This window comes from Carcharhinus amblyrhynchos, unplaced genomic scaffold (assembly GCF_965287045.1).
Source record: "Carcharhinus amblyrhynchos unplaced genomic scaffold, sCarAmb.v2.hapA scaffold_38, whole genome shotgun sequence".
Taxonomy (NCBI): Eukaryota; Metazoa; Chordata; class Chondrichthyes; order Carcharhiniformes; family Carcharhinidae; genus Carcharhinus; species Carcharhinus amblyrhynchos.
The window spans coordinates 6,079,677-6,104,656 of NW_027649779.1; the positions used below are offsets into that span (position 1 = coordinate 6,079,677).

General features: G+C 46.8%; 2 protein-coding genes across 2 annotated transcripts; one reads left to right on the plus strand and one right to left on the minus strand.

Annotated features, from left to right (window-relative positions):
* Positions 1-10,631: 10,631 nt before the first annotated feature.
* Positions 10,632-23,869, plus strand: LOC145362577 (uncharacterized). The gene is made up of 2 exons (XM_080218578.1): positions 10,632-11,396; positions 22,687-23,869. Exons 1-2 carry the CDS (start codon positions 10,642-10,644, stop codon positions 23,615-23,617), a joined length of 1,686 nt encoding a protein of 561 aa, XP_080074704.1. The 5' UTR covers positions 10,632-10,641; the 3' UTR covers positions 23,618-23,869.
* LOC145362307 (uncharacterized) lies at positions 18,110-19,090 on the minus strand. The gene has a single exon (XM_080218389.1). It carries the CDS (start codon positions 18,950-18,952, stop codon positions 18,110-18,112), a length of 843 nt encoding a protein of 280 aa, XP_080074515.1. The 5' UTR covers positions 18,953-19,090.
* Positions 23,870-24,980: the final 1,111 nt, after the last annotated feature.

The window sequence follows — 24,980 nt, forward strand, 5'->3', positions numbered from 1 at the left end:
GATGGGACATTTGGTTTGAGATTTCTGTCTGTAAATCCGTACCTTCAAATATCCTGTAAAAGGAGTTTACAAAAGTGATGGGTGTCAGTACAGAATAGAAATACAGAACAGACAATTCGAGTTTCTGTAGAACATTCTTTTCTCTCTCATTCCCCAAAAGGTATAAATCTCCATCCCACACACTCTCCCTCCACTCTCACTCTGCTGTATCTAATATTCACCCTCCCAATTCTCCTGAAGGTGCTGATTGAGGCTGATTGACAGATCCATGCTCACTGCTTCATGTCCTGGACACACACAGCTGAAAATCTCCATGCAGGCTGCCAGACAGATCTATGCCCATACGACTGGACTGACAATGTGTGGAATATACACACTGGACTCACTTCCTTTCCCTTCAGCGGCTAAGGACAAACAAGTCACCAGGGCCCAGTGAACTGCACACTAGGCTTTCTTTGGAGGTTGCTGAAGAGATGGTGGATACTTTGGTTAAAATTTTTTGTAATGTGTTAAATTCTGGGGGGGTATCAGAAGATTGGAAAACTGCCAATGTGATGCCTTTGTTCAAAGAGGGAGAAAGGCAGAAGGAAGTGGACTATAAACCGGTTTATAAAATCATAGAATCTACAGTACATTTGGCCCGTCAAGCCTGCACTGACAACAATCCCATCCAGGTTCGATTCCCGCAACCCCAAGTATTTACCCTCTTAATGTGTCAACGCTAAGGGACAATTCATCACGGCCAATCAATCTAACCTGCATTTCTTTGGAATGAGGTAGGAAATCGGAGCACCCAGAGAAAACCCACACAGACATGCGGAGAACACGCAAACTCCACAGGTCCCTGGCGCTGTGGGGCAGCAGTGCCAACCACTGTGCCAACAAGCCATCCCGTGCTGCCCCATTTAATTTAGCAGCGGTTTTATGAAAGTTTGACAAATTTGCTCAACTTCTTTGAGGATGCAAGAGGTCAAGTAAACGGAGAGTAATCTATAGATCTTGTGTATTTAGATAGGTTGGCACAGTGCTTAACACTGCTGCCTCACAGTGCCTGGGACAAGGGTTCAATTCCAGCCTTGGGTCACTGTCTGTGTGGAGTCTGCACATTCTCCCCATGTCTGTGTGGGTTTCCACCAAGTGCTCCAGTTTCTTCCCACAGTCCAAAAATGTGCAGGTCAGGTTGATTGGCCACACTAAATTAGCCCTTAGATTTAGAATTGGGGGATTAGTGGGGAAAAAGTGTAGGGTGATGAGATTAGGGCCTGGGAAAGATGCTCTGTTCATGAGTCAGTGCAGACGAGATGAGCCAAACGGCCTCCTACTGCACTCTAGGGATTCTATGATTTCCAAAGGGCATTTGTCAAAATGCCACATAAGAGGCTGGTGCATTAAGTAAAGGCCAATGGAATTGGTGCAAGTGTGTTAACATGGATTGAAAACTGGCTGTCACATAGAAAACAGGGAGTTGGAACAAATGGGTCACTTTCAGAGTGGAAACCTGGGGAAGGAATAGAATGATACAAAGATAGGTGAATGGACATGTTATGACGAGGATATTTTGATTCTGCAGTGGGATATGGATAGATTGGGTGATGAAAACCTGGCAAACGGACTTCAACGTGGGGAAGTGTGAGGTCATGTATTTCAGTAGGAAGAATCAAAATGGAGATTATCTACGTGGGGAGACACTGCAGGGTGAGTGAAGTACAGAGGGATCGAAGTGTTCTTGTGCACGAACCACAAAAAGCTACCAGCCAAGTCCCACAATCGCTAAAAAGGAAAATGGAATTTTGACCTTTATTGCAAAGGATTGGAGTTTAAAAACAGGGAGGTTTTGTGGCAACTGCACAGGGTGTTGGTGAGGCCTTGCCTGGAATACTGCGTACAGTTTTGATCCCCCTTACTTAAACAAGGATTATAGTAATATTAGAAGTCGTCCAACAGAGGTTCACCAGGCTAATTCCTGGGATGAGAGGGTTGTCCTATTAAGAGCAAATAAATTGTCTATTTATTCCTTGAGGCTTTGAAGATAAAGAGGTGACTTTATTAAAACATATAAGATCCTGAGGGAGCTTGACAGGGTAGACGATGAGATATTTTCAGATAGTGAGAGCCCCGAATAAGATAAAGAGTCAGTCATTTAAAATTGAGGTGTGTAGAAATTTCTTCTTGCATCCCTGGTATTCTCTGCCCCAGAGGGGTTGTGGAGGCTGGATCATTAGGAGTGGAGGTGGATAAATAGTTGATAAGCCTTTTCCTCGATCATTGGGAAAAGGCAAGGAGTTGAAGGCCGTATGGTTCAGCCAATGATCGGATTGAGTGGCTGGACAGGCTTGAAGGGCCTGGTGGCCATTCCTGCTTCTATTACTCCTAATGAATGGAAAGGGGGGAGAAAAGAAAGTGTTTTACTCACAGATGTTGGAGACAGGAGGAAGTCTGACTCAGTCTGAAGCTCAATCTTTATTCAGAGAGAGCAGCACCTTTCCTGTGCAGGAATAAGCAGCTCAACAAACTCACTGACCAACTTCCGCATTCAGACAATGGCGGAGCTTTGATTGGCTGGAGGACCAGATTCCTTCCGGTCCTCCAGCTTTTTCCATTGGCCAGAACGATTGAGAGGCAGCGATCGCAGCACAGTCCTTCCGGTCCTCCAGAGTTCCCATTGGCCAATCCACCCGCAGACAGACAATGGGGGGCGGAGGCCTACTTTGGGGGGGGCGGGGCGGGACATGCCGTCCCAGTCGCGCTGAGCTGCTGTCCAATGGGAAAGGCTGGAAGACAATGGTCAGGGCGCCGGCCCCGCCCCACGGCCGCACATGCGCATTCACTCCAAAAACCCGCACTTGCGCATTCACTCCAAAAATCCGCACATGCGAAGTCACTCCAAACACCCGCACATGCGCACCTTTGATTCACTGCCCCCTCACCAGCTCTGGCCAATGGGAAGAATTGGAGGACCGGAAGACTGTTCTTCCAGCCAATCAGAGCGTGGGTTTTTGGGTGAATGAAGATGGGGCAACAGACAGATTGAAAATTCTTCCTGTTTCCAACATCTGAGAATAAAACACTGAGATCCGTCACCTGTCCTGGTTCATTCGCCAGCACCAGGTCAAGCACAGCCTCTCCTCTCGTAGGCTTATCCACGTACTGTGTCAGGAACCCCTCCTGAACACACCTAACAAACTCCTCCCCATCCAAACCCCGTACCCTTGGGATATTCCAGTCGATGTTTGGGAAATTGAAGTCTCCCATCACGACAACTCTGTTATTACTACATCTCTCTAGGATCTGTTTCCCTATCTGCACCTCAACTTGCCTATCACTATTGGGCAGCCTATAGAAAACACCCAGCAAAGTTATCGACCTTTTGCTGTTCCTAACTTCCACCCACAGAGACTCTGTAGATAGTCCCTCCACGGCATCCTCTTTCTCTGCAGCCATGACACTGTCCCTGATCAACAGTGCCACTCCACCACCTCTTCTGCCATCCTCCCTGTCCTTCCTGAAGCATCTGAATCCTGGCACCTTAATACCCACTCCTGTCCCTGAGACATCCAAGTCTCTGTAATGTCCACCACATCACATTCCCAAGCAGCAATCCACGCCCTAAGCTCATCTACCTTATTTACTACACTCCTGGTGTTAAAATAGACACACCTCAGCCCCTCGGTCTTGACATTTCTCTTCTCCATCACCCGTCTAACCTCCCTCTCATACTGTCTACAGTCCTTCCCTACTCAGGAGCTAACCTCCTCGCTCGCAGTCTCCTCATCTCTATTCCCTCCCTGCAACCATTCTAGTTTAAAGTCCCCCCAGTAGCCCCTAGCCAGTCTTCCCACCAAGGTATTAGTCCCCCTGGGATTCAAGTGCCACCCGTCTTTACTGTACAGGTCACACCTGCCCCTAAAGAGGTCCCAATGATCCAGGAACCAGAATCCCTGCCCCCTGCTCCAGTCCCTCAGCCACGCACTCACCCTCCACCTCATTCCATTCCTGCTCTCACTCTCCTGTGGCACAGGCAGCAATCCTGAGATTACTACCTTCGCATTCCTCTTTGTCAGCTGTCTACCCAATTCCCTATAATCCCTTTTCATGACCCCTTCCCTCTTCCTGCCTATGTCAATGGTATCTATATGAACCACAACCTCCGGCTCCTCACCCTCCCCTTTCAGGATGTCTGGGAAGCGTCCAGAGACATCCCGGGTCCCAGCTCTAGGGAGGCAAACCACCATCAGCAACTCCCATCTGCGTCCGCAGAAACGCCTGTCTGATCCCCTCACTATGGAGTCTCCTATTAACACTGCCTTACTGCTCTCTTTCTTACTTTTTTGAAATACTGGGTCAGGCTCGGCTCCAGAGACCCGGCCACTGCTTCCTCCCCCAGGTGAGCTGTCCCCCCCAGCAGTACTCAGACAGGAGTACTTATTTTAGAGGGGGACATCCACCGGCGTGCTCTCCATCACGTGAGCTTTCCCCTTCCTAACAGTTACCCACGTGCCTTCTCCCCATTGCCCCGCTGTGACCACTTGCTGGTAGCTCCTGTCAATTATCTCCTCATTCTCTCTAATGAGACGAAGACCCTCGAGCTGCATTTCCAGTTCCTTTACCAGGTCCTGTAGGGACTGCAGCTCCACACACCGAGCACAGGTGTGGATGTCTGGGAGACCAGGAGCCTCCAGGACCTCCCACATGTTGCATTGGGAGCAACATACTGGCCTCACACTCATACTTGCCCTTTTTAGAAACACAGAGAAAATAGTAATTAAAAATACTTATAAACTTACCTTGCCACACCCTTTTCGCTGAGGCCCTCTGAGTCAAAGCCCTTCCAGCTCACACAAAAACAAACTTTCCTGCTCTCACTCTGAGCCTCTCTCTCTCTCTCTCTTTTTTTGGGTTAGAGGAGGTGGGAGGGTAGGATACTCTACCTGTGTAGAGTATCGGGATTCCTCACCGTTCCAATTTATGATAAGGAAAAAAAACTACCCAAGTCTCTTTGCAAACTGCTTCCGGTTTCCGGAATAAAATTTAAAGAGAAAAAAACTAGCAAAGTTAGTTTTAAAAATCGCTCTAACTTACCCTCAAGCTCTCCTCTTACAAATATCTGCCTCTCTTCAGTACTCCCAAGGATCAATGAGGATTGTGAATATATTGTCCTGGACAATAATTGGGATAACTCAGCTTGGGTGTGGGTGAATGGAATATATCAATCTGGTATCCACCTACAGTTAGTGAAAATCTGGAACATGTAGCTGGAAATCACTCCCTAACAGCACTGTGGGTGTATTTACAGGCATTGTAGCAGTTCAGGAAGGCAGTAAGAAATCTGACAACACCAGGTTTTAGTCCAACCGATTTATTTGATAGGAAACTCACAAGCTTCCGAGGTTTCCCTCTTTGTCAGGTGAATGGAGAGTTCTGGCCTCAGACAGAGCATAGAACAGCACAGAGAGTTTACAGATTACTGATTAGAATGCGAATCTTTACACCTAACCTGCTGTTCAAGTCTTAAAGAGGTTGACAATGTGAGTGGAAGGAGCACTGATCACAGGTTAAAGAGATGTGTATTGTCTCCAGACAGCACAGTAAGTGAGGTTTTGCAAACCCAGGCAAGTCACGGGGGTTACAGATAGTGCGACATGAACCCAAGATCCCTGTTGAGACCGTCCTCACGTGTGTGGAACTTGGCTATCAGTCTCTGTTCAGCGACTCTGTGCTGTCGTGTGTCGTGAAGGCCGGGCATTTGGCCTCTGACCTTCGGGTAAGCATTCTCCAAGGCGGCCTTCACGACACACGACAGCGCAGAGTCGCTGAGCAGAGACTGATAGCCAAGTTCCGCACACATGAGGACGGTCTCAACAGGGATCTTGGGTTCATGTCGCACTATCTGTAACCCCCGTGACTTGCCTGGGTTTGCAAAACCTCACTCACTGTGCTGTCTGGAGACAATACACATCTCTGTAACCTGTGATCAGTGCTCCTTCCACTCACATTGTCGGCCACTTTAGGACTTGAACAGCAGGTTAGGTGTAAAGATTCGCATTCTAATCAGTAATCTGTAAACTGTCTGTGCTTTATATGCTCTGTCTGAGGCCAGAACTCTCCATTCACCTGACGAAGAGGGAGTCCCCTCGAAAGCTTGTGAGTTTACTATCAAATAAATCGGTTGGACTTAAACCTGGTGTTGTCAGACTTCTTACTGTGTTTACCCCAGTCCAACGCCGGCATCTCCACATCAGGTCACGTCGCCAGGGATTCCCTGGCTGACAAGGAATATCGAGGCTCCACTCAGATAAAAGGGGAAACATACGTTGGGTTTAGACGAACAGGGACAAGTGAATCACTCCATGTGATTACAAAGTGTAAGGGAACACTTCAGAGGGCAGTCAGGAGGGCGAAAAGAGGGTATGATATGGATCTGGCAGATAAGATTAAAGAAAATCCCAAGAGGCTCTGTAGCTATATTAAGATTAAAAGTGTGGCTACAGAGAGAATAGATCTCCTTAAAAATCAGCGTGGCCATCTGTGTGTGGAACCACAGGAGATCGCTGAGTTTTTAAATGAATATTTCTCCCCCTTGTTGACTGAGGAGAGTATCATAGGTGCTAAAGGAATAAGAGGTTATGTACTGGGCCACACACCTATTACTTATATGTATTATAGGGGATGGATAGGGTAGAGGTAGAGAGATTCTTCCCGCTCAGAAAGGATAGCAGGACTAGGGGGCACAGCCTCAAAATAAGGGGGGGAGGAAGTTTAAATCGGAGTTGAGGAGGAACTTCTTCACTCAAAGGGTGATGAATCTCTGGAATTCTCTGCCCGTTGAAGTGGTGGAGGCTACCTCGCTGAATATATTTAAGTCACGGGTAGATAGGTTTCTAATAGACAGGGGAATTAAGGGTTATGGGGAGAAAGCGGGAAAGTGGAACTGATCCACTTCAGATCAGCCATGATCTTATTGAATGGCGGGGCAGGCTCGAAGGGCTAGATGGCCTACTCCTGCTCCTATTTCTTATGTTCTTATGTACTTAGAACAAAGAACAACACAGCCCAGGAAACAGGCCCTTCAGCCCAACGAGCCCACGCCGCCCATTTTAACATTGTGAGTCCCCTCTTCCACCCATGACCCTTGTCTATGCGTATGGCACTCCACATTGGAAACCAGATTGAGGGGAGACTAATTTAGGGACAATTTGTTACACCAATCAGCCTAAGAGCACATCTTTGGGGTGTGGGAGGAAACCAGAGCACCCGGAGAAAACCCATGCAGTGGAGATATACTCGTGGAGAAATCTTCAACCTTAAAGTGCATTAAGGTAAATAAATCCCCTGGGCCTAATTAAAGTGTATTCTCAGATCTTTTGAGAGGTTAGGGAAGAAATTGCAGTGGCCCTTCAAGAGAGATTTGCTTCTTTCTTTCCACTGGCAAAGTTGTGGAAGATTGAAGTGTGGCAGATCTTGTTCCGTTGTTTAAGGAGTAAAGAGAAGCCTGGTGATTGTAGGCTGCTGAGCCTCACATCAGTGCTGGATAAGTTACTGGAGGGAATTCTGAGGCACAGGTTCAGAGCTTGGCCTGGACCAGTTGGCCCAAGGGCCTGTTTCTGTGCTTTATTGCTCTATGGCCAGTGCTCCATTTGTTATCGGTCTTTATACTTCGAGCTAGCTTTCCCTCATACTCTCATTTTTCCTCCCTTGTCATTCTTTTCCTCATTCTTGGCCATTTTAAATATTCTGACCAATTGGCTGACCTGCCAGTCACCATTGTATGTGTCAGAATGGGCCAAGACTGAGGCAGCTGTGTTATATATATTTAAGAACATAAGAAATAGGAGCAGGAGTAGGCCATCTAGCCCTTTGAGCCTGCCCCACCATTCAATAAGATCATGACTTTAAAAAAGCTTTACTTAGAAAAGAGAATAGACCAACGTTTGGAGCGTCAGAGTTCTCCACAGATGCTGTTAGACCTGCTGAGATTTTCCAGCATCTTCTGTTTTTGTTTCGCAGTATTTTGCCTTTAAATGTATTTATATATCCTTGTGGACTGTGTTAACAAATGAATTGTTACTAACTGATATATAAAGCATTATGGGATGTCGCTGGCTTGAGCACATTCCTATTTAGTCATTAAAGACACAATCATGGGGCATTAAACTTGCCGAGCAGAGCCTCTCATATCAGCACACATACTTGTGAGACTGCTACAAGTACAGACAAGTCAGAGATAAAAGTGTCCTGAGAGATTTATTGTGAAGGTTCAGGGATGGTTGGTCAGATGTAGTAATTCTCATTCCCAAAAAGCTGTGAATCCCTGTCTTGCACACTCTCCCTCCATGCTGCATCTAATATTCTCTCTCCCAATTCCCCTGAAGGTGCTTATTGACAGATCTCAGTACTGGACACACACACACACAGAGCTGACAGTCTCCATTCAGGCTGCCAGACAGATCCCTGTCCTGGACACACACACAGAGCTGACAGTCTCCATTCAGGCTGCCAGTTAGGTCCCTGTCCTGGACACACACACACACACACACACACACACAGAGCTGACAGTCCCCATGCAGGCTGCCAGACAGATCTCTGTCCTGGACACACACAGAGAGAGCTGACAGTCCCCATGCAGGCTGCCAGACAGATCCATGCCCTGGACACACACACACACACACACACACACACACACACAGAGCTGACAGTCTCCATGCAGGCTGCCAGACAGATCCATGTCCTGGACACACAGAGAGCTGCCAGTCTCCAGACAGATCCATGCCCTGGACACACACACACACACACAGCTGACAGTCTCCATTCAGGCTGCCAGACAGATCTCTGTCCTGGACACACACACACACAGAGCTGACAGTCTCCATTCAGGCTGCCAGACAGATCTCTGTCCTGGACACACACACACACACACACACACACAGAGCTGACAGTCTCCATTCAGGCTGCCAGACAGATCTCTGTCCTGGACACACACACACACACAGCTGACAGTCTCCATGCAGGCTGCCAGACAGATCTCTGTCCTGGACACACACACACAGAGCTGACAGTCTCCATGCAGGCTGCCCAGACAGATCCCTGTCCTGGACACACACACACAGAGCTGACAGTCTCCATTCAGGCTGCCAGATAGATCCATGTCCTGGACACACACACAGAGCTGACAGTCTCCATGCAGGCTGCCAGACAGATCTCAGTCCTGGACACACACACACTCAGAGCTGACAGTCTCCATTCAGTCTGCCAGGCAGATCTCTGTATGAATGAATGGAGTAACAATGTGCGGAATGTACAGACTGGAGGGGAATGAATGAATGGGCGGGGGCGGGGCTCCGGAGACGTCACCGCGGAGCAGACTGATTGGCTGATTCAGGCCGGGCTCCATTGTGCCGTCACAGGGGCGTGCCCAGCACACAGCCTCCCATTGGCGGCCACGGGCACTGGCTATAGAAGCAGAGCACTTGCGGATTGGACACCAGCTGAGCGCGGCTGGGCGGGAAAAAAACCCCACGTGGGCTCGGGTTCCGCCCGCCATTGTTTGCGTGCGGGGATATCGACCAATGGGAACGCCTGGCGGACCGGATGAGGCGTTGGTCCTCCAGCCAATCAGAGTCTGAGATTTGGCTGAATGGAGCTTCCTGTATTGTGGTCAAGCATTGCTGCTGCTGCTTCTCCCTCTGTCTGAATGAAGACAGATTAATATTGGCCTGGAACTACCTTAGATATTTCCAGGCATTAATCTCCTGCCTAGCATTAGCTGTTTGGATTTCTCTTCCACAGGGATCAGGGGAGGCTCAGTGAATATATCCCAGGGTGAGTTAGACTGATTTTTGATTGATAAACGAGTCAAGAGTTATGGGGAACAGGTAGGAAAGTGGAGAGAAAGGAGGGATTTCCTCACTCAAGGATGTGGTGAAGTTTTTGGACCACAAAAACCCTCAGTCATCAAGAAATTTCAAGTCGGGGATTCATAAGATTTTGAGATATCGAAGACACTGGGGCATCGAGGCATCTGGGGGAATAGCATGGGAAATGTGGCTATCAGCCAATTCTCAATCAATGGTTGTGGCAATCTGATGGGCTGAATGGCCCAACTTGTTGCTTCTATTGCTTACGATTTCCACGTGCTGGAGTGGAGGCAGTGAGTGTGGATCTTTCAATTGGCCTGAATCAGTATCTTCAGGAGAATTGGAAGGGTGAATATTAGAGTGAGAATGGAGGGAGAGTGTGTGGGGGACAGAGATTTACAGCTTTTGGGGAATGAGAGAGGAAAGAATGTTCCGTGGAAAGTAGAATTTTCTGTTCTGACACTGATGACTTTTTTTCAACTCGTTTTACAGGATATTGAGAGAGGAATCGTGGGCAGAATTCTCAAAAGTCACATCGAGATGTGACACAGTCACATTCCTTGGGACCTGAATTGGCCTTTGAATCCAGGAGGAGAAATGGCTGTCCGGTCTGTTGATTTGAAAAGATTTCAAACATCAGTGTGACTGGAAAAGCACCAACCGTGTTCCAGTGCACTGACTAAAGAGCTTTAACCAGTTACAAAGCCTGAATAGATATCACAGCTGGGAGAAACTGTACTTGTGTTCTGTGTGTGGACAAGGCTGCAACTGAGGCAAGATCACATGCACCATGGAGAAACCATGGAAATGTGCGGACTGTGGGAAGAGATACGGAGTCCCATCTAAGCTGGAAATACATAAGCGCAGCCACACTGGGGAGAGGCCATTCATCTGCTCTCAGTGTAAGAAGGAATTCAACCAGTCATCCAGCCTCCAGAGACACCAGCGAGTTCACACTGGGGAGAGACCATTTACTTGCTCTCAGTGTAAGAAGGGATTCAACCAGTCATCCCACCTGCAGAGACACCAGCGAGTTCACACTGGGGAGAGACCATTCACCTGCTCTCAGCGTGGGGAGGGATTCACTCAGTTATCCAGCCTGCAGACACACCAGCGAGTTCACACTAGGGAGAGACCATTTACTTGCTCTCAGTGTGGGAAGAGATTCACTCGGTCATCCCACCTGCAGAGACACCAGCGAGTTCACACTGGGGAGAGGCCTTTCACCTGCTCTCAGTGTGGGGAGGGATTCACTCGGTCATCCCACCTGCAGAGACACCAGCGAGTTCACACTGGGGAGAGGCCTTTCACCTGCTCGCAGTGTGGGAAAGAATTCACGCAGTCATCCCACCTGCAGACACACCAGCGAGTTCACACCGGGGCAAGGCCATTCACCTGCTCGCAGTGTGGGGAGAAATTCACGCAGTCATCCCACCTGCAGACACACCAGCGACGTCACACTGGGGAGAGGCCATTCACGTGCACCCAGTGTGGGAAGGGATTCAGAGTTTCATCCCAGCTGCTGAGACACCAGCGAATTCACGAGTGATTCCAGGGGTTTGGATTCTGCTGTTACTGTTTCAGCTCTCAGTTATATCCAGGACTGTATTTTGTTCATTCTCACGGTTGGTCAATGGGGAGGGTTTCTTTCTGCTGGACTGTCCAGTCTCAGCCTCTAGTGGGCTGATTCTCTTTGAGTCTTGTTGCGAATACTTTGTTTTAAATTTCACAAGGATCACAGAGTGACAGGGTGTTCGGACGTTCAGGGATATTTAATGAGCATTTCTGTTTGAAACCTCCCCCCACAAATATCCATCCAATTTCCTTTAATTGTTTAGTGTGTCCATTTGCTCCACCCTCGGAGGCAGCAAGTTCCAAGTCATTACCATTCGCTGCATCGAAATATTCTTCCTCACATTCCTCCCCCTACATCTCTGACCCAAAACTTTAAATCTCTGTCCCCCTCGTCCCTGTCCCATCAGCGAACGGGAACAGCTTTTCTTTGTCCACCTTATTTAAACCTGTCAGAATCTTGTCCACCTCGTTCAAATCTCCCCTCAACCTCCTTTGCTCCAAGGGGAACAACCCCAGCCTGACATCGACAATAAAGAACAAACTAACAGAATATGTTAATGCCTGAAATCAAATGTTGAATTTCTGTTTTAAAGATATTGAGAATATATTGTCCTGGACAATGAAGGAATTGAGATATCTCAGGTAAACAAACACAAAAAGAGGCTGGAATCTGAAACAAAAACAGAAAATGGTGGAAAATCTCAGCAGGTCTGACGCATCTGTGGAGAGAGATTAGAGCCAACATTTCGAGTTTTCTCGACTGCTGAGATTTTATGCACTCATTTTATAATTGAGGATTTATATCGGAACAAGTTAAATGTGGAAATTTTAAGCCTGGAGGAATTTGGAATAACTGTGAAAATTTTATCGTGTTGTCACCTCAACTCCAGATAAAGAACAAAGATTTTGCAGTTGGTAACGTGTTTGGGATTTTAAAGCAATAAAGACTAGATATTGCCTATAAAATCAGGCCCAGGAAGTTGGCTTAAAAAAGGTTTTTAAGAATGAAGGGTCTTGCATCTTATTTCAGTCAAGGATTTGTGAGCTTGTAGTGCTCGGTCACTTTAAGAAGCTATAGCTGAGAGAGAGAATGCTGAAGATTCATTGTTTGAAGTTTACGAGCCGTGAGAACCTGTTTGTAGATGTGTTTTATTATTGTTTTGGACTACGTTTTTTAAAATGCATCTTTCTGGGGAATTAACCTCACCTTGTGTCTTTAATTAAAGGCATTTCTGGAAGTTTAAAAACGGAACCACAAAAATGCTTAATGTTTCTGGTTATTGTTGTTGTAAAGAACATAGAACATTACAGCGCAGAACAGGCCCTTCGGCCCACGATGTTGCGCCGACCAGTTAAAAAGCAATGACCCTCTAACCTAAACCAAACCCTTTCCATCCATAAACCTATCCACGGATCTCTTAAACGCCCCCAAACTAGGCGCATTTACAACTGCAGCAGGCAGGGCATTCCAATCCCTCACCACCCTCTGGGTAAAGAACCTACCCCTGACATCCGTCCTATAGCTACCACCCCTTAATTTAAAGCTATGCCCCCTCGTGCTAGCTTTCTCCATCCGAGGAAAAAGGCTATCACTATCCACCCTATCTAAACCTCTAATCATCTTATATGTTTCAATAAGGTCCCCTCTTAGCCGCCTTCTTTCTAACGAAAACAATCTCAAATCCCTCAGTCTCTCCTCATAGGACCTCCCCTCCATACCAGGCAACATCCTGGTAAACCTCCTCTGCACCCTCTCCAAAGCCTCCACATCCTTCCTGTAATGTGGGGACCAGAACTGCACACAATACTCCAAGTGCGGCCGCACCAGAGTTTTGTACAGTTGCAACATGACGCTGCGGCTCCTAAATTCAATCCCCCTACCAATAAACGCCAAGACACCGTATGCCTTCCTAACAACCCTATCTACTTGATTCCCAACTTTCAGGGATCTATGTACACATACACCTAGATCCCTCTGTTCATCCACACTATTCAGAGTCCTACTGTTAGCCCTATACTCAACACATCTGTTATTCCTGCCAAAGTGAATTCCCTCACACTTTTCCGCATTAAACTCCATCCGCCACCTCTCGGCCCAGCTCTACAACTTGTCCAAGTCTCCCTGTAAACTAAGACACCCTTCCTCACAATCTACCACACCTCCGACTTTGGTGTCATCAGCAAATTTACTAATCCACCCAACTATACCCTCATCCAGATCATTTATAAAAATTACAAACAGCAGTGGCCCCAAAACAGATCCCTGAGGCACACCACTCGTAACTGAACTCCATGACGAGTACTTACCATCAACCACCACCCTCTGTCTCCTATCCGCCAGCCAATTCCTGATCCAATTTCCTAAATCACCCTCAATCCCATACATCTGCATTTTCTGCAGAAGCCTTCCATGGTGAACCTTATCAAACGCCTTACTAAAGTCCATATATACCACGTCAACTGCCTTACCCCCATCCACCTCTTTGGTCACTTTCTCAAAAAACTCAATAAGGTTAGTAAGAACATGCTAAGTTTCTCTGCTTGTGTATGTGTGATATTTGTGAATTGCTTCAAGCTTTGAGGTTTTCTGTCTGTGATTTAAATCAAAGTTTTTTTTAAAAGCGTAATTAATAAAACTTTTTTTTCATGTTATATTTACTGACCAGAGACATGATTCCAGGATAGTTTACTAAACCTGCAGGAATTTTAATCCAGATACAATTCATACATGAGAATGATGGTTTTAATTTGTCTTGGTTATTTAAAATTTGGGAGCTGTGAAATGATTCTGACCAATCCTGTGTTGGATTGACCTTGGGTTAAATTTCCTGTCAGGTCCAAAGATTTATTCCTGATGCAATTGACACAATGGAAAGGAAAATTCTAGGATTGGATACTGAAAGAAAAAGTTTCAAATGTGAGATTATTAAATAGAAATGATTCCCAGACTGTGTGGTCATTAGTTTAAAACAAAGGAAGGGTGCTGATGTCCATTTGAGAACTTTGAATCCACCCCTTTTCAAACTAAGGGAGTCTGTGTACCAAAGAAAGCCCAAGGATGGTAGATAAGGGGGTCTGGAAAACACAATGATGGGGGCACCTATCTGTTCGTGAGATGATCACAAAGCCCATGATGCCCAGATACTAATTTCATTGCACCTATGTGTAATGTACGTCATCTATAACCATCCTGATTGGATTGTGTCCAGCTGGGATGGGCTGAGTAACTGGACAAGAGTTGATGATTTTCTTTGGGTGGAGTTGCACACGGTCAGCTCCTGTAGCTTCTCCCCACTGGCATAACTCAATAAACTGTTTATCGATTGAATCAGGTTTAAGTGTTGAATGATTCTTCTGAGTTCATTCCCTCCAACACACTGGGTACACTACCACTTCATCCTTGGGAGTGGCCTGATAGGCCGTAGTCCAGACTACAGGTGGACTTTGGGGGACCTTTCATGAATCATGTGTTTGGTGGTTATAGATCCGAATTCCAAATGGTTGGAAGCACAGATCATGAGTAATATTCCAGCTCCTGTGACAATAGAGAAGCTGTCAAATTTTCACAAGCCCTGGGTTAGCAGATCCGCTTGTTTCAGATAACGACACACTGTTTACAAGTGAGGTGTTTCAGGAATTCATGTAAAGGAATGGTATACACCATGTGTGTACTGCACCGTTTCATCTGGCTACAAATGGTCCAGCAGAAAGAGCTGTTCACACTCTGAAGGAGGGATTGAAAAGAATGGCAGGCGATACTTTAAGAACAAAGCTCCCAAGATTTTTGTTGCAGTTTCGTATCACGCCACAATCCACAACCGGACTCTATTCTGTGGAATTTTTAAGTAGAGGGCTGAAGTCTCATCTGGATCTGCTTCATCCAGATCTCAGAGCAAAAGTGAGCAGGAGACAAGAAAAGCAGGAGAGACATGACTGCCACACCAAAGAGAGGCAGTTCAAACCGGGTGATCAGGTTTACATCAGGAACTTTGGGAGTAACGAAAGGTGGTTATTGGGAATAATTTTAAACCAAAGTGGTTCAGTATCTTGAGTGGTGAGACTGTAAAACGGACGAGTTATTCACAGACACCAAGACCATATTCACTTGTGGTGTGACCCCGAGTCAGGAACAGTTTCAGGGTCAGCAACCATTACTGAGAACACGGCAGAGGGTCATGCTGCTGTGGATGTTCACCAGGAAATGGTTCCAGCTTTGCCAGTTGACTCTGCTGTGGGAGTGGAAGAGGAACATTCATGTCCAGATTCTCAAATGACCTCTTCATCTCCCATTCCAGATCCATCATTACGAGATTTACCAGTGGTATTATACAGGTCGCAATGCAATCACAAAGCTCCTGACAAACTTCCATGTTGTTTGTTTGTTGTATTTCTGTCCTGATGGGGGATTGAAATTTAAGAGAAGGAGAAGTGTTACAGAGTGTTCTTCTCAACCTCTCTCCCTTCTGAGCACGTGTGGCCTTTGGGCAGGGTTTCAGTCTGCAACTCCAGGCTGGTTTTAACGCTCCTGTTTCCTTTTGTTTACCACTGTTTTTAAACTTTGTCATTTATTTATATAAAGAACATCCTGCTTCAAACAATGCATTCGACTACCTTATTTGTGGACTGAAGTTCCCACAATTGTAAAGCAGCCAGATTAGTTAAATAGACAGCTTGAATTGTAAGACAATTAAAGAATAAATGATTCATAAATACAGATGTTAGAAAGGCTAGAATGTAGATTTGAACACAAAAGTTTTTAACATTTAGAATTATAAACATAATAAGAATGGTTAAAATGCTGTTGGAATTATAAGATATTGTCTTATATGTTATAGGAAAAACATAACAAGACTTGTTAGGGTGGCCCGGTGGCACACTGCTTAGCACTGCTGCCTCAGCACCAGGGACCTGGCTTTGATTCCCAGCTTGGGTGAATCTGTGAACTTTGCACGTTGTTGCTGTGTCTGCCTGGTTTTCTTCCAGATGCTCTGGTTTCCTCCCACAGTCTGAAAGATGTGCTGGTTAGGTGCATTGACCATGCTAAATTCTCCATCAGTGTACCTGAACAGATACCAGAGTGCGGCGACTAGGGGATTTTCCCAGGAACTTCATTTATTAGTGTCACAAGTTGGCTTACATTAATATTGCAATGAAGTTACTCTGAAAATCCCCGAGGCGCCATACTCAGGTGCCTGTTCGGGTACACTGAGGGAGAATTTAGCATGGCCAATGCATCTAACCAGCACGTCTTTTGGATGTAGGAAGAACTCGGAGCACGTGAAGGAAACCCACACAGACACAGGGAGAATGTGTAAAATCTGCAGACTGTGACCCAACCGGGAGTCGAACCCAGGTCCCTGGCACTATGAGACAGCAGTGCAAACCACTGTGCCCTACAGGGAGGTGTTGGGAGCTGTTGATTTTACAAGTTATCCATGTTTTCGGAGCCATACTTCATGTCCTGGTCTGAAAAGGATAGCGAGAAGTCTGTTCATAAGATCGTGGAGCAGAATTAGGCCATTTGGCCCATCAAGTCTGCTCTGTCATTCGATCCTGGCTGATGTGCTCCTCATCCCCATGTTCCTGCCTTCTCCCCATAACATTTCATAAGTTCCTATGTTCAATTGTTAAAGCTAAGCTTTCTCCTTTTACTGTTAATCGATACTTTCCTTTTTTATCTTTGACTTGTTACATTTTTAATGGTTAATAAACTTACTGAATTCACCATTTAAAGTATTCTTTCTAGCCATATGGTTAAGTCACTGGAACCTGGTGTGGTTTACAGTTATGGAGTTATTGTAAACAAGAGAACCCCATAAATCTTTGTTCAAATAAATCAGCATTCTCACAAATGGAATGCTATCCTTTATTACGAGAGAAATTGAACATTGAAGTAAAGATATTATGCTTCAATTATACAGGGCATTGCTGAGACTGCATCTTGAACACTGGGTGCAATTTTTGTCTCTTATTAAACAAAGGATCATAGAATCCCTGCAGTACACCCAGAGGCCATTCTGCCCATCGAGTCTGTACCCAACACCATCCACCCAGGTCTTCTTCCCATAATCCCACACATTTATCCTGCTAATCCCCCTAACACAAATTTAGCATAGCCAATCAACCTAACCCACATCTCTTTGGACTCTGGGAGGAAACCGGAGCACCTGGATGAAACCCACACAGACATGGGGAGAATGTGCAAACTCCACACAGACAGTGACCTGGGCTGGAATTGAACCTGGATCCCTGGTGTTGTGATGCAGCAGTGCACTGTGCTGTCCCATTTTATAAACACCATGGAAGCAGTTCAGAGGAGGTTTACTAGATTGATTCCCAATCTTGTAGTGCAAAATATTAACTCTGTTTCTCTCTCCACAGATGCTGCTAGACCTGCTGCGTTTTTCCAGTTCTTTCTGTATTTATTTCAGATCTATCTGTAGTGATAGGAAAAACATTATTTACTATCCAGGATAAAATAAATGTCCTTCATCAGCTTTTGTGGGTCATTTCAGTGGAAATGTGCTCTCCCAGGCTCAAAGAGCATCAGCCCACTGGAAGCAAAGTCATGAGACCAGCCAGTCCAGCAGAAAGAAACCCTCTGACCCTCCCATTTCACCAACTATAAGAATTGACATGGTTAAGTCCTGGATGTGATTAACAGCAGAATCCAACACCAGTTATCACTTGTGAACTTGCTGGTGTCTCCGCATACTGGATGACTGAGTGAATCCCTTCCCACACACACAGCAGATGAACGGTCTCTCCCCAGTGTGAACTCGCTGGTGTTGCTGCAGATTGGATGAGGTTTTGAATGTCTTTGTGCAGTGAGAGCAGCTGAACAGTCTCTCCTCAGTGTGACTGCGCTGATGGATCATCAGATCCCGAGAACGTTTGAAGCCACGCCCACAATCAGAGCATTTAAAGGGTCTCTCCTGGGTGTGAGTGAGATTGTGGCTCAGCAGGCTGGATGAATGAGTGAATCCTTTCCCACACACACAGCAGGTGAATGGTCTCTCTCTGGTGTGAATTCTCTGGTGCTCCCGCAGGTGGGATGACGTCCTAAATCTCTTTGTGCAGTGAGAGCAGCTGAACGGTCTCTCCCCAGTGTGAATGCGCTGATGAATCATCAGTTCCCGAGAGCTTTTGAAACCACTCTCACAGTCAGAGCATTTAAAGGGTCTCTCATTGCTGTGAGTGATTTTGTGTTTCGACAGGTTGGATAACTGCGTAAATCCTTTCCCACACTCTGAGCAGGTGAATGGTCTCTCTCCAGTGTGAATGCGCTGGTGTCTCTGCAGACTGGGTAAATTAGCGAATCCGTCCCCACACTCAAAGCAGATGAACGCTCTTTCTCCAGTGTGAACCAGTCGATGTCGCTGCAGATGAGATAACCGAGTGAACCCCTTCCCACACACAGAGCAGGTGTATGGCTTCTCTCCAGTGTGAATACGTTGATGAGTTTGCAGCTCAGAGGGGCTTTTGCAGCCCTTCCCACAGTCCCCACATTTCCACGGTTTCTCCATGTTGGAGGTGTCCTTTTGTTGCTCCAGGTTTGACTATCAGTTGAAGTCTCACACAGAACAAGATTATGATGCCCTGCTGTGATGCTGCAACAGTTTTTATGGCTGTGTAACTGGGAAGCTCTTTCCACAGTCAATGCATGGGAGTGTGGGGGGAGGGGCGCTTGTCTGTGGGTGTGTGTGGGGAGGGGGGGAGTGTGTGTGTATGTGTTTGTGTGGGGGTGTGTGTGGGGTGTGTGTGTATGTATGTGGGGGGGATTGTGTGTGTGGGGGGGAGTCTGTGTGTATGTGGGGGACTGTGTGTAGGTGAATGTATGTGTGAGTGTGTGTGTGTCTGGGAGAGTGTGCGCGTGTGTGTGGAGGAGTGTGTGTGTGAGTGTGGGAGCGTGCGAGTGTGGGAGCGTGAGTGTGTGGGAGCGTGAGTGTGTGGGAGCGTGAGTGTGTGGGAGCGTGAGTGTGTGGGAGCGTGAGTGTGTGGGAGCGTGAGTGTGTGGGAGCGTGAGTGTGTGGGAGCGTGAGTGTGTGCTGTACCAGTCACACTGATGTTTCAAGAGTGCAAAAGCAGACAGAACATTGAAACATTTCTCTTTCTGGATTCAAAGGCCAATAGCATTCAGATCCTGATGAATTGAGTAACTCTGTCAGATGTTGACATGATGTTTGATTTGAGATTTCTGTCTGTAAATTCCTCACCTTCTGATTTCCTGTAAAAGGAATTTACAAAATTCATCACTTTCAATATAGGACTGAAATTCAGAACAGACAATTCTAGTTTCTATGGAACATTCTTTCCTCTCTCATTCCCCAAAAGCTGTAAATCTCCATCCCACACACTCTCCCTCCATTCTCACTCTGCTGTATCTAATATTCATCCTCCCAATTCTCCTGAAGGTGCTGATCGAGGCTGACTGACAGATCCACTCTCACTGCTGCCTGTCTTGGCCTGGACACAGAGAGCTGAAAATGTTCAAGCCCACAGGCACGTTTCACTTTGGACATGAATGAACAGCCTGATGATGTGTGTAGTACACTGTATTACCTGGTTACAAATACATGAAGAATCTGAGGATGATTTTTATTTAGTCAGCGAGTGTGACCTGGAAGTTCAAAATTGAAGCCCAAAATAAAAATGGAAAGCGGGAGAAAAGAAAGTGTTTTACTCACAGATGGTGAAGACAGGAGGAGGTTTGAGTCTGAAGCTCAATCTTCATTCAGAGGGAGAGCAGCAGCAACTTTACTGGGCAGGAATGAGCACATTGTCCACCTCCGTATTCAGACAATGAGGGAGCTCTGATTGGCTGGAGGACCAGAGTCCTTCCGGTCCTCCAACTCTTTTCATTGGTCAATCCCATCGCATGCGGGTCAGGGGGCGGACACTCCTCTGCACATGCGCACTTTCCCCTCCCCTTGGACATGCGCACTCCTGGGCCGGGGGAGACGGGGAGATCACTGAGCGGCTTCTCGCTCTGGCCGGAGCCGCCAGCCGCTTGTCTGGAAACCTTGGCTCGAGGAGGGGGAGGGGAACAATGGGTGGGGGCGGGGCTCTCAAGTCCGCGAGCCCGGGCCTGCGACTGGAACCCGGAGACGTCATAGCGGAGCAGTGATTCCTATTGGCAGGGTTCCATTGTGATGTCACAATGCGGAAGTCCGCTACTGAGTTTTAGAGTGAAACTTCCTCCTCTGGGCAACATCTGGGAGGAAATCAATGTTTCCCCCTTTCCATTTCTCATTCCCATTCTGGGGGAAATTGGGGACTTGTAGCATCTGAAAAAAAAAGGAAGTGAATCCAGGGAGAGTGCAGCCTCTGGAAAGTTTACAGACGAACATCGGAATTAGGAGCAGGACGAGATCCAGGTATCTATTTCAAAGACACTGACATCACTGAGCTCAGTTTGACACATTTATTCGTTTGGTTAATAGGATGGCCTCTTACCTAATGTTCACAATTAAAGCGGGAGTTTCCCAGGAGAGGGCTGATATTCACGTGAACAGTAAATTCGAATGAGATAGAGATATATTTAACGTAGTTGTATGGTGTTTCCTATGTTGTTTATGATTCTCTACTTCTTGTCTTGAAATATATAGCAGTATATCAACGTTATGTATTTCCAGCCATGGAGACATTACAACATGGGAAGAATCCATTCGGCAACTCAAATCCATGCCAACCCCCTGTGGAACTATTCAGTCAGCATTCCCCGTCCATTATCCATATTCTCCTGAGTTTCACATCATGATGTAATGGATGAGAGTTCCAGATGAGCTGAGACTGGGGTGGAGACGAGCAATGATACTGAGCTGGAAATAGGTAGTCTTGATGATGATGCGGATATGTGGTTGGAAGCTCGTCTTGGGGTGAAATATTTCACCATGGTTGTGAATAGCCAGGTTCAGGTTCAGACAGTTGCCAAGAAGATAGAGTTGGTGGTGAGGGGGTGGAGTTTGTGGTGGGGATTGAAGACAATGGGTTCAGTCTTCCCAGTATTTGAGATAAATTTCTGTTCTTTTAGCACTGAATGTCAGACAAAACAGGGTGGTGTGTAAGTTGGAGGGAAACTCAGAGCTGATGATGTTCACATCCACCTGCTACCTTGGTCCTTCCTGGTGGGAGATTCTGTCAAAAGTTCTTGCAAAATTGTAGATGTATAAAATCCCTCTCCTTCACCCTGGCCTCTCCTACTTCTATCTGCTCCCACAGTGCCCAGAGTCTTGTGTAGAACCAGACTGGGTGGCAGGTTTCCTTCCCTATAGTTCATCAATGAATCAGTTTGGTTTTTATGGCAATTTGTCGTCAGTTTGTCATAGAATCCCTACAGTACAGATATAGGCCATTTGGGTCATTGAGTCTGTACCAACCACAATCCCACCCAGACCCTATTCCCAGAACCCCATGCATTTATCCTGCTAAGCCCCCTGAGACCAAGGGGCAATTTACTATGGCCATTCCACCTAACCAGCACATCCTTGGACTGTGGGAAGAAACCGGAGCATCCTGAGGAAGCCCATGCAGACACAGGGAGAATGTGCAAACTCCACAGAACAGTGACCCCAGGCCAGAATTGAACCTGGGACCCTGGGACCACTGCCTTCACTGCCACCAGATCTATGGGCACCCAGTTCCAGATCATGACCACTTGCTGCACCCACCATATCACCAACCAGGTAATGAGTGCCGCATAATGCACACATTTGAACAGGAAGTGATGTGCATGGATTCATTAACCAACATGAATTGGCACCTTTAGGAGAATTGGGAGGCTATTTATTGGGATACAGCAGGGTAAGAATAGTGGGGAAAAGTGAAGCATTTTCTATAAAAACTAGACTGGTCTTTTCTGAATTTCTAAGTTGCACTGACAGTGATGAATTTTGGAAATTTGTGTTACAGGAGATCAGAAGAGGATTTCCAGACAGAAATCTCAAAATAAATACTCGTGGTGATCTGACAGATTAACTCCATTCATCGGAACCTGGACAACATCAGCCTTTGGAATCTACAAGGAGAAATATTTATCTGTTCTGCCTGCTTCAAGAGATTTCAACCATAAGTGTGATTGGAAAAGCATGGCGTCACATAGATCCGAGTGAGAGTGTTCCAGTGAACTGACTGTGGAAAAAAACTCCAACACAGCTTGAAAAGACATCACCAGTCACATTTGGGGTGAGACCGTTCAGGTGTTTTGTTGTGGATGAGGCTTCAGCTGACTGTCAAACTGCGACAGACACATGGACACCAGCACCATGGAGAAGCCATGGAAATGTGGAGACTGTGGTAAAGGATTCCATTTTCCACACCAACTGGAAACTCATCGATGTAATCACACTGGGGAGAGGCCATTCATTTGCTTGGAGTGTGGGAAGGGATTTGCTCATTCATCCTCCCTGCAGACACACAAACGAGTTCACACAGGGGACTGGCCATTCACCTGCCCCGAGTGTGGGAAAGGATTCAAAAGTTCATCCCACCTGCAGAAACACAATCGGGTTCACAGCGGGGAGAAGCCATTCACCTGCTCCGATTGTGGGAAGGGATTCAGTGAATCATCCAACTTGCTGATGCACCAGCGAGTTCACACTGGGGAGAAATGGTTCACGTGCTCGGAGTGTGGGAAGGGATTCACTCAGTTATCCCACCTGCAGACACATGAGCGAGTTCACACCGGGGAAAGGCCATTCCTCTGCTCTGACTGTGGGAAGGGATTCAGTAATTCATCCAACCTGCAGAGGCACCAGCGAATTCACACCAGGGAGAGACTGTTCAGCTGCTCCGAGTGTGGGAAGGGATTCACTGATTCATCCTATCTGCTGATACATCAGCGCGTTCACACTGGGGAGAGGCCGTTCATCTGCTCTGAGTGTGGGAAGCGTTTCCCTTATGCATCAAATCTGCAAAAACACCGCCGATTGCACACTGGGGAGAGACCATTCACCTGCTCCGACTGTGGGAAAACATTCACTCAGTCATCCCACCTGCAGACACACCAGCGAGTTCACACCGGGGAGAGACCATTTACCTGCTCTCAGTGTGGGAAAGGATTCAGTAATTCATCCAACCTGCGGACACACCAGCGAGTTCACACTGGGGAGAGACCACTTACCTGCTCTGACTGTGGAAAAGGATTCACTAAATCATCACAACTGCTGAGACATCAGCGAATTCACAAGTGATGACAGGGGTTGGATTCTGCTGTTATTGCTGCTGTTAATCACATCCGGGACTGAACCATGTTCATTCTGACAGTGGGTGAAGTGAGAGGGTTGGAGGGTTTCTTTCTGCTGGACCGGCCAGTCTCACGACTTTGCTTCCAGTGGGCTGATGTTCTTTAAATCTAGGAGAGCACATTTCCACTGAAATGATCCATAAAAGCTGATGAAGGACATTTATTCTATCCTGGATAGTAAATAGAGGTTTTTCCACCACGACAGGTAGATGTACAATAAGTACATTTGTCTCTGTTCCATTGAGTCTCCAGCACGGGGCCAGGTCAGTCAGCTCAATTGGTCTATGTCAGTATTTATGCTCCACATGAGCCTCCACCCACTCCTCTTCATCTCCCCCCATCAGCATATCCTTCTATTCCTTTCTCCCTCATGTACGTATCTCACTTCCCCTTCAATGTATTCACGCTGTTCACCTCAACCGCTCACTGTGGTAGTGAGTTCCACATTCTCACCACTCGCTGGGTAAAGAGGTTTCCCATTAAATCCCTGTTGGATTATTGAACCCCTTCATAATCTTAGAGACTTCCACCAGGTCACCCTTCAGTCTTCTCGGGGTCCTTGTGCATGAGTCGCAAAAACCCAGCCTGCAGGTGGTCAGGAAGGCGAATGGGATGCTGGCCTTCATAGCGGGGGGGATTGAATATAAAAGTAGGGAGGTCTTGCTGCAGCTGTATAGGGCATTGGTGAGGCCGCAGCTGGAGTACTGTGTGCCGTTTTGGGCGCCGCACTTACGCAAGGATATTTTGGCCTTGGAGGGAGTGCAGAGGAGGTTTACTAGACTGATACCGGAGTTGAGGGGGTTGAGCTATGAGGAGAGGCTGAATAAACTAGGCTTGTACTTGTTAAAGTTTAGAAGAATGAGGGGAGATCTCATTGAGACGTATAAGATGATGAATGGGATGGATAGGATAGAGGTGGAGAGACTCTTCCCGCTCAGAAAGGACAGTAGGACTAGGGGGCACAGCCTTAAGATAAAAGGGGGGCGGTTTAGAACGGAGTTGAGGAGGAACTTCTTCACTCAAAGGGTGGTGAATCTGTGGAATTCTCTGCCCATGAAGTGGTGGAGGCTGCCTCGCTAAATATTTTTAAGACGCGGGTTGATGGGTTTTTGATAAGCGAGGGGATTAAGGGTTATGGGGAGAGGGTGGGAATGTGGAACTGAGCCACGACAGATCAGCCATGATCTTATTGAATGGCGGGGCAGGCTCGAAGGGCTAGATGGCCTACTCCTGCTCCTATTTCTTATGTTCCCGATCTGCCCTGACTTTCTATTTCATTGGTAGTCTCTTGGCTTTGAGGATGAATTGCC

Excerpts from the sequence above, each read along its gene's own strand:
- LOC145362577 (XM_080218578.1), top strand. The coding sequence starts at position 10,642 with ATGGAGAAACCATGGAAATGTGCGGACTGTGGGAAGAGATACGGAGTC. Across the intron at positions 11,397-22,686 it reads AGACACCAGCGAATTCACGA|CACCATGGAGAAGCCATGGA; the intron begins GTGATTCCAGGG and ends CATGGACACCAG.
- LOC145362307 (XM_080218389.1), bottom strand. The coding sequence starts at position 18,952 with ATGGAGAAACCGTGGAAATGTGGGGACTGTGGGAAGGGCTGCAAAAGC.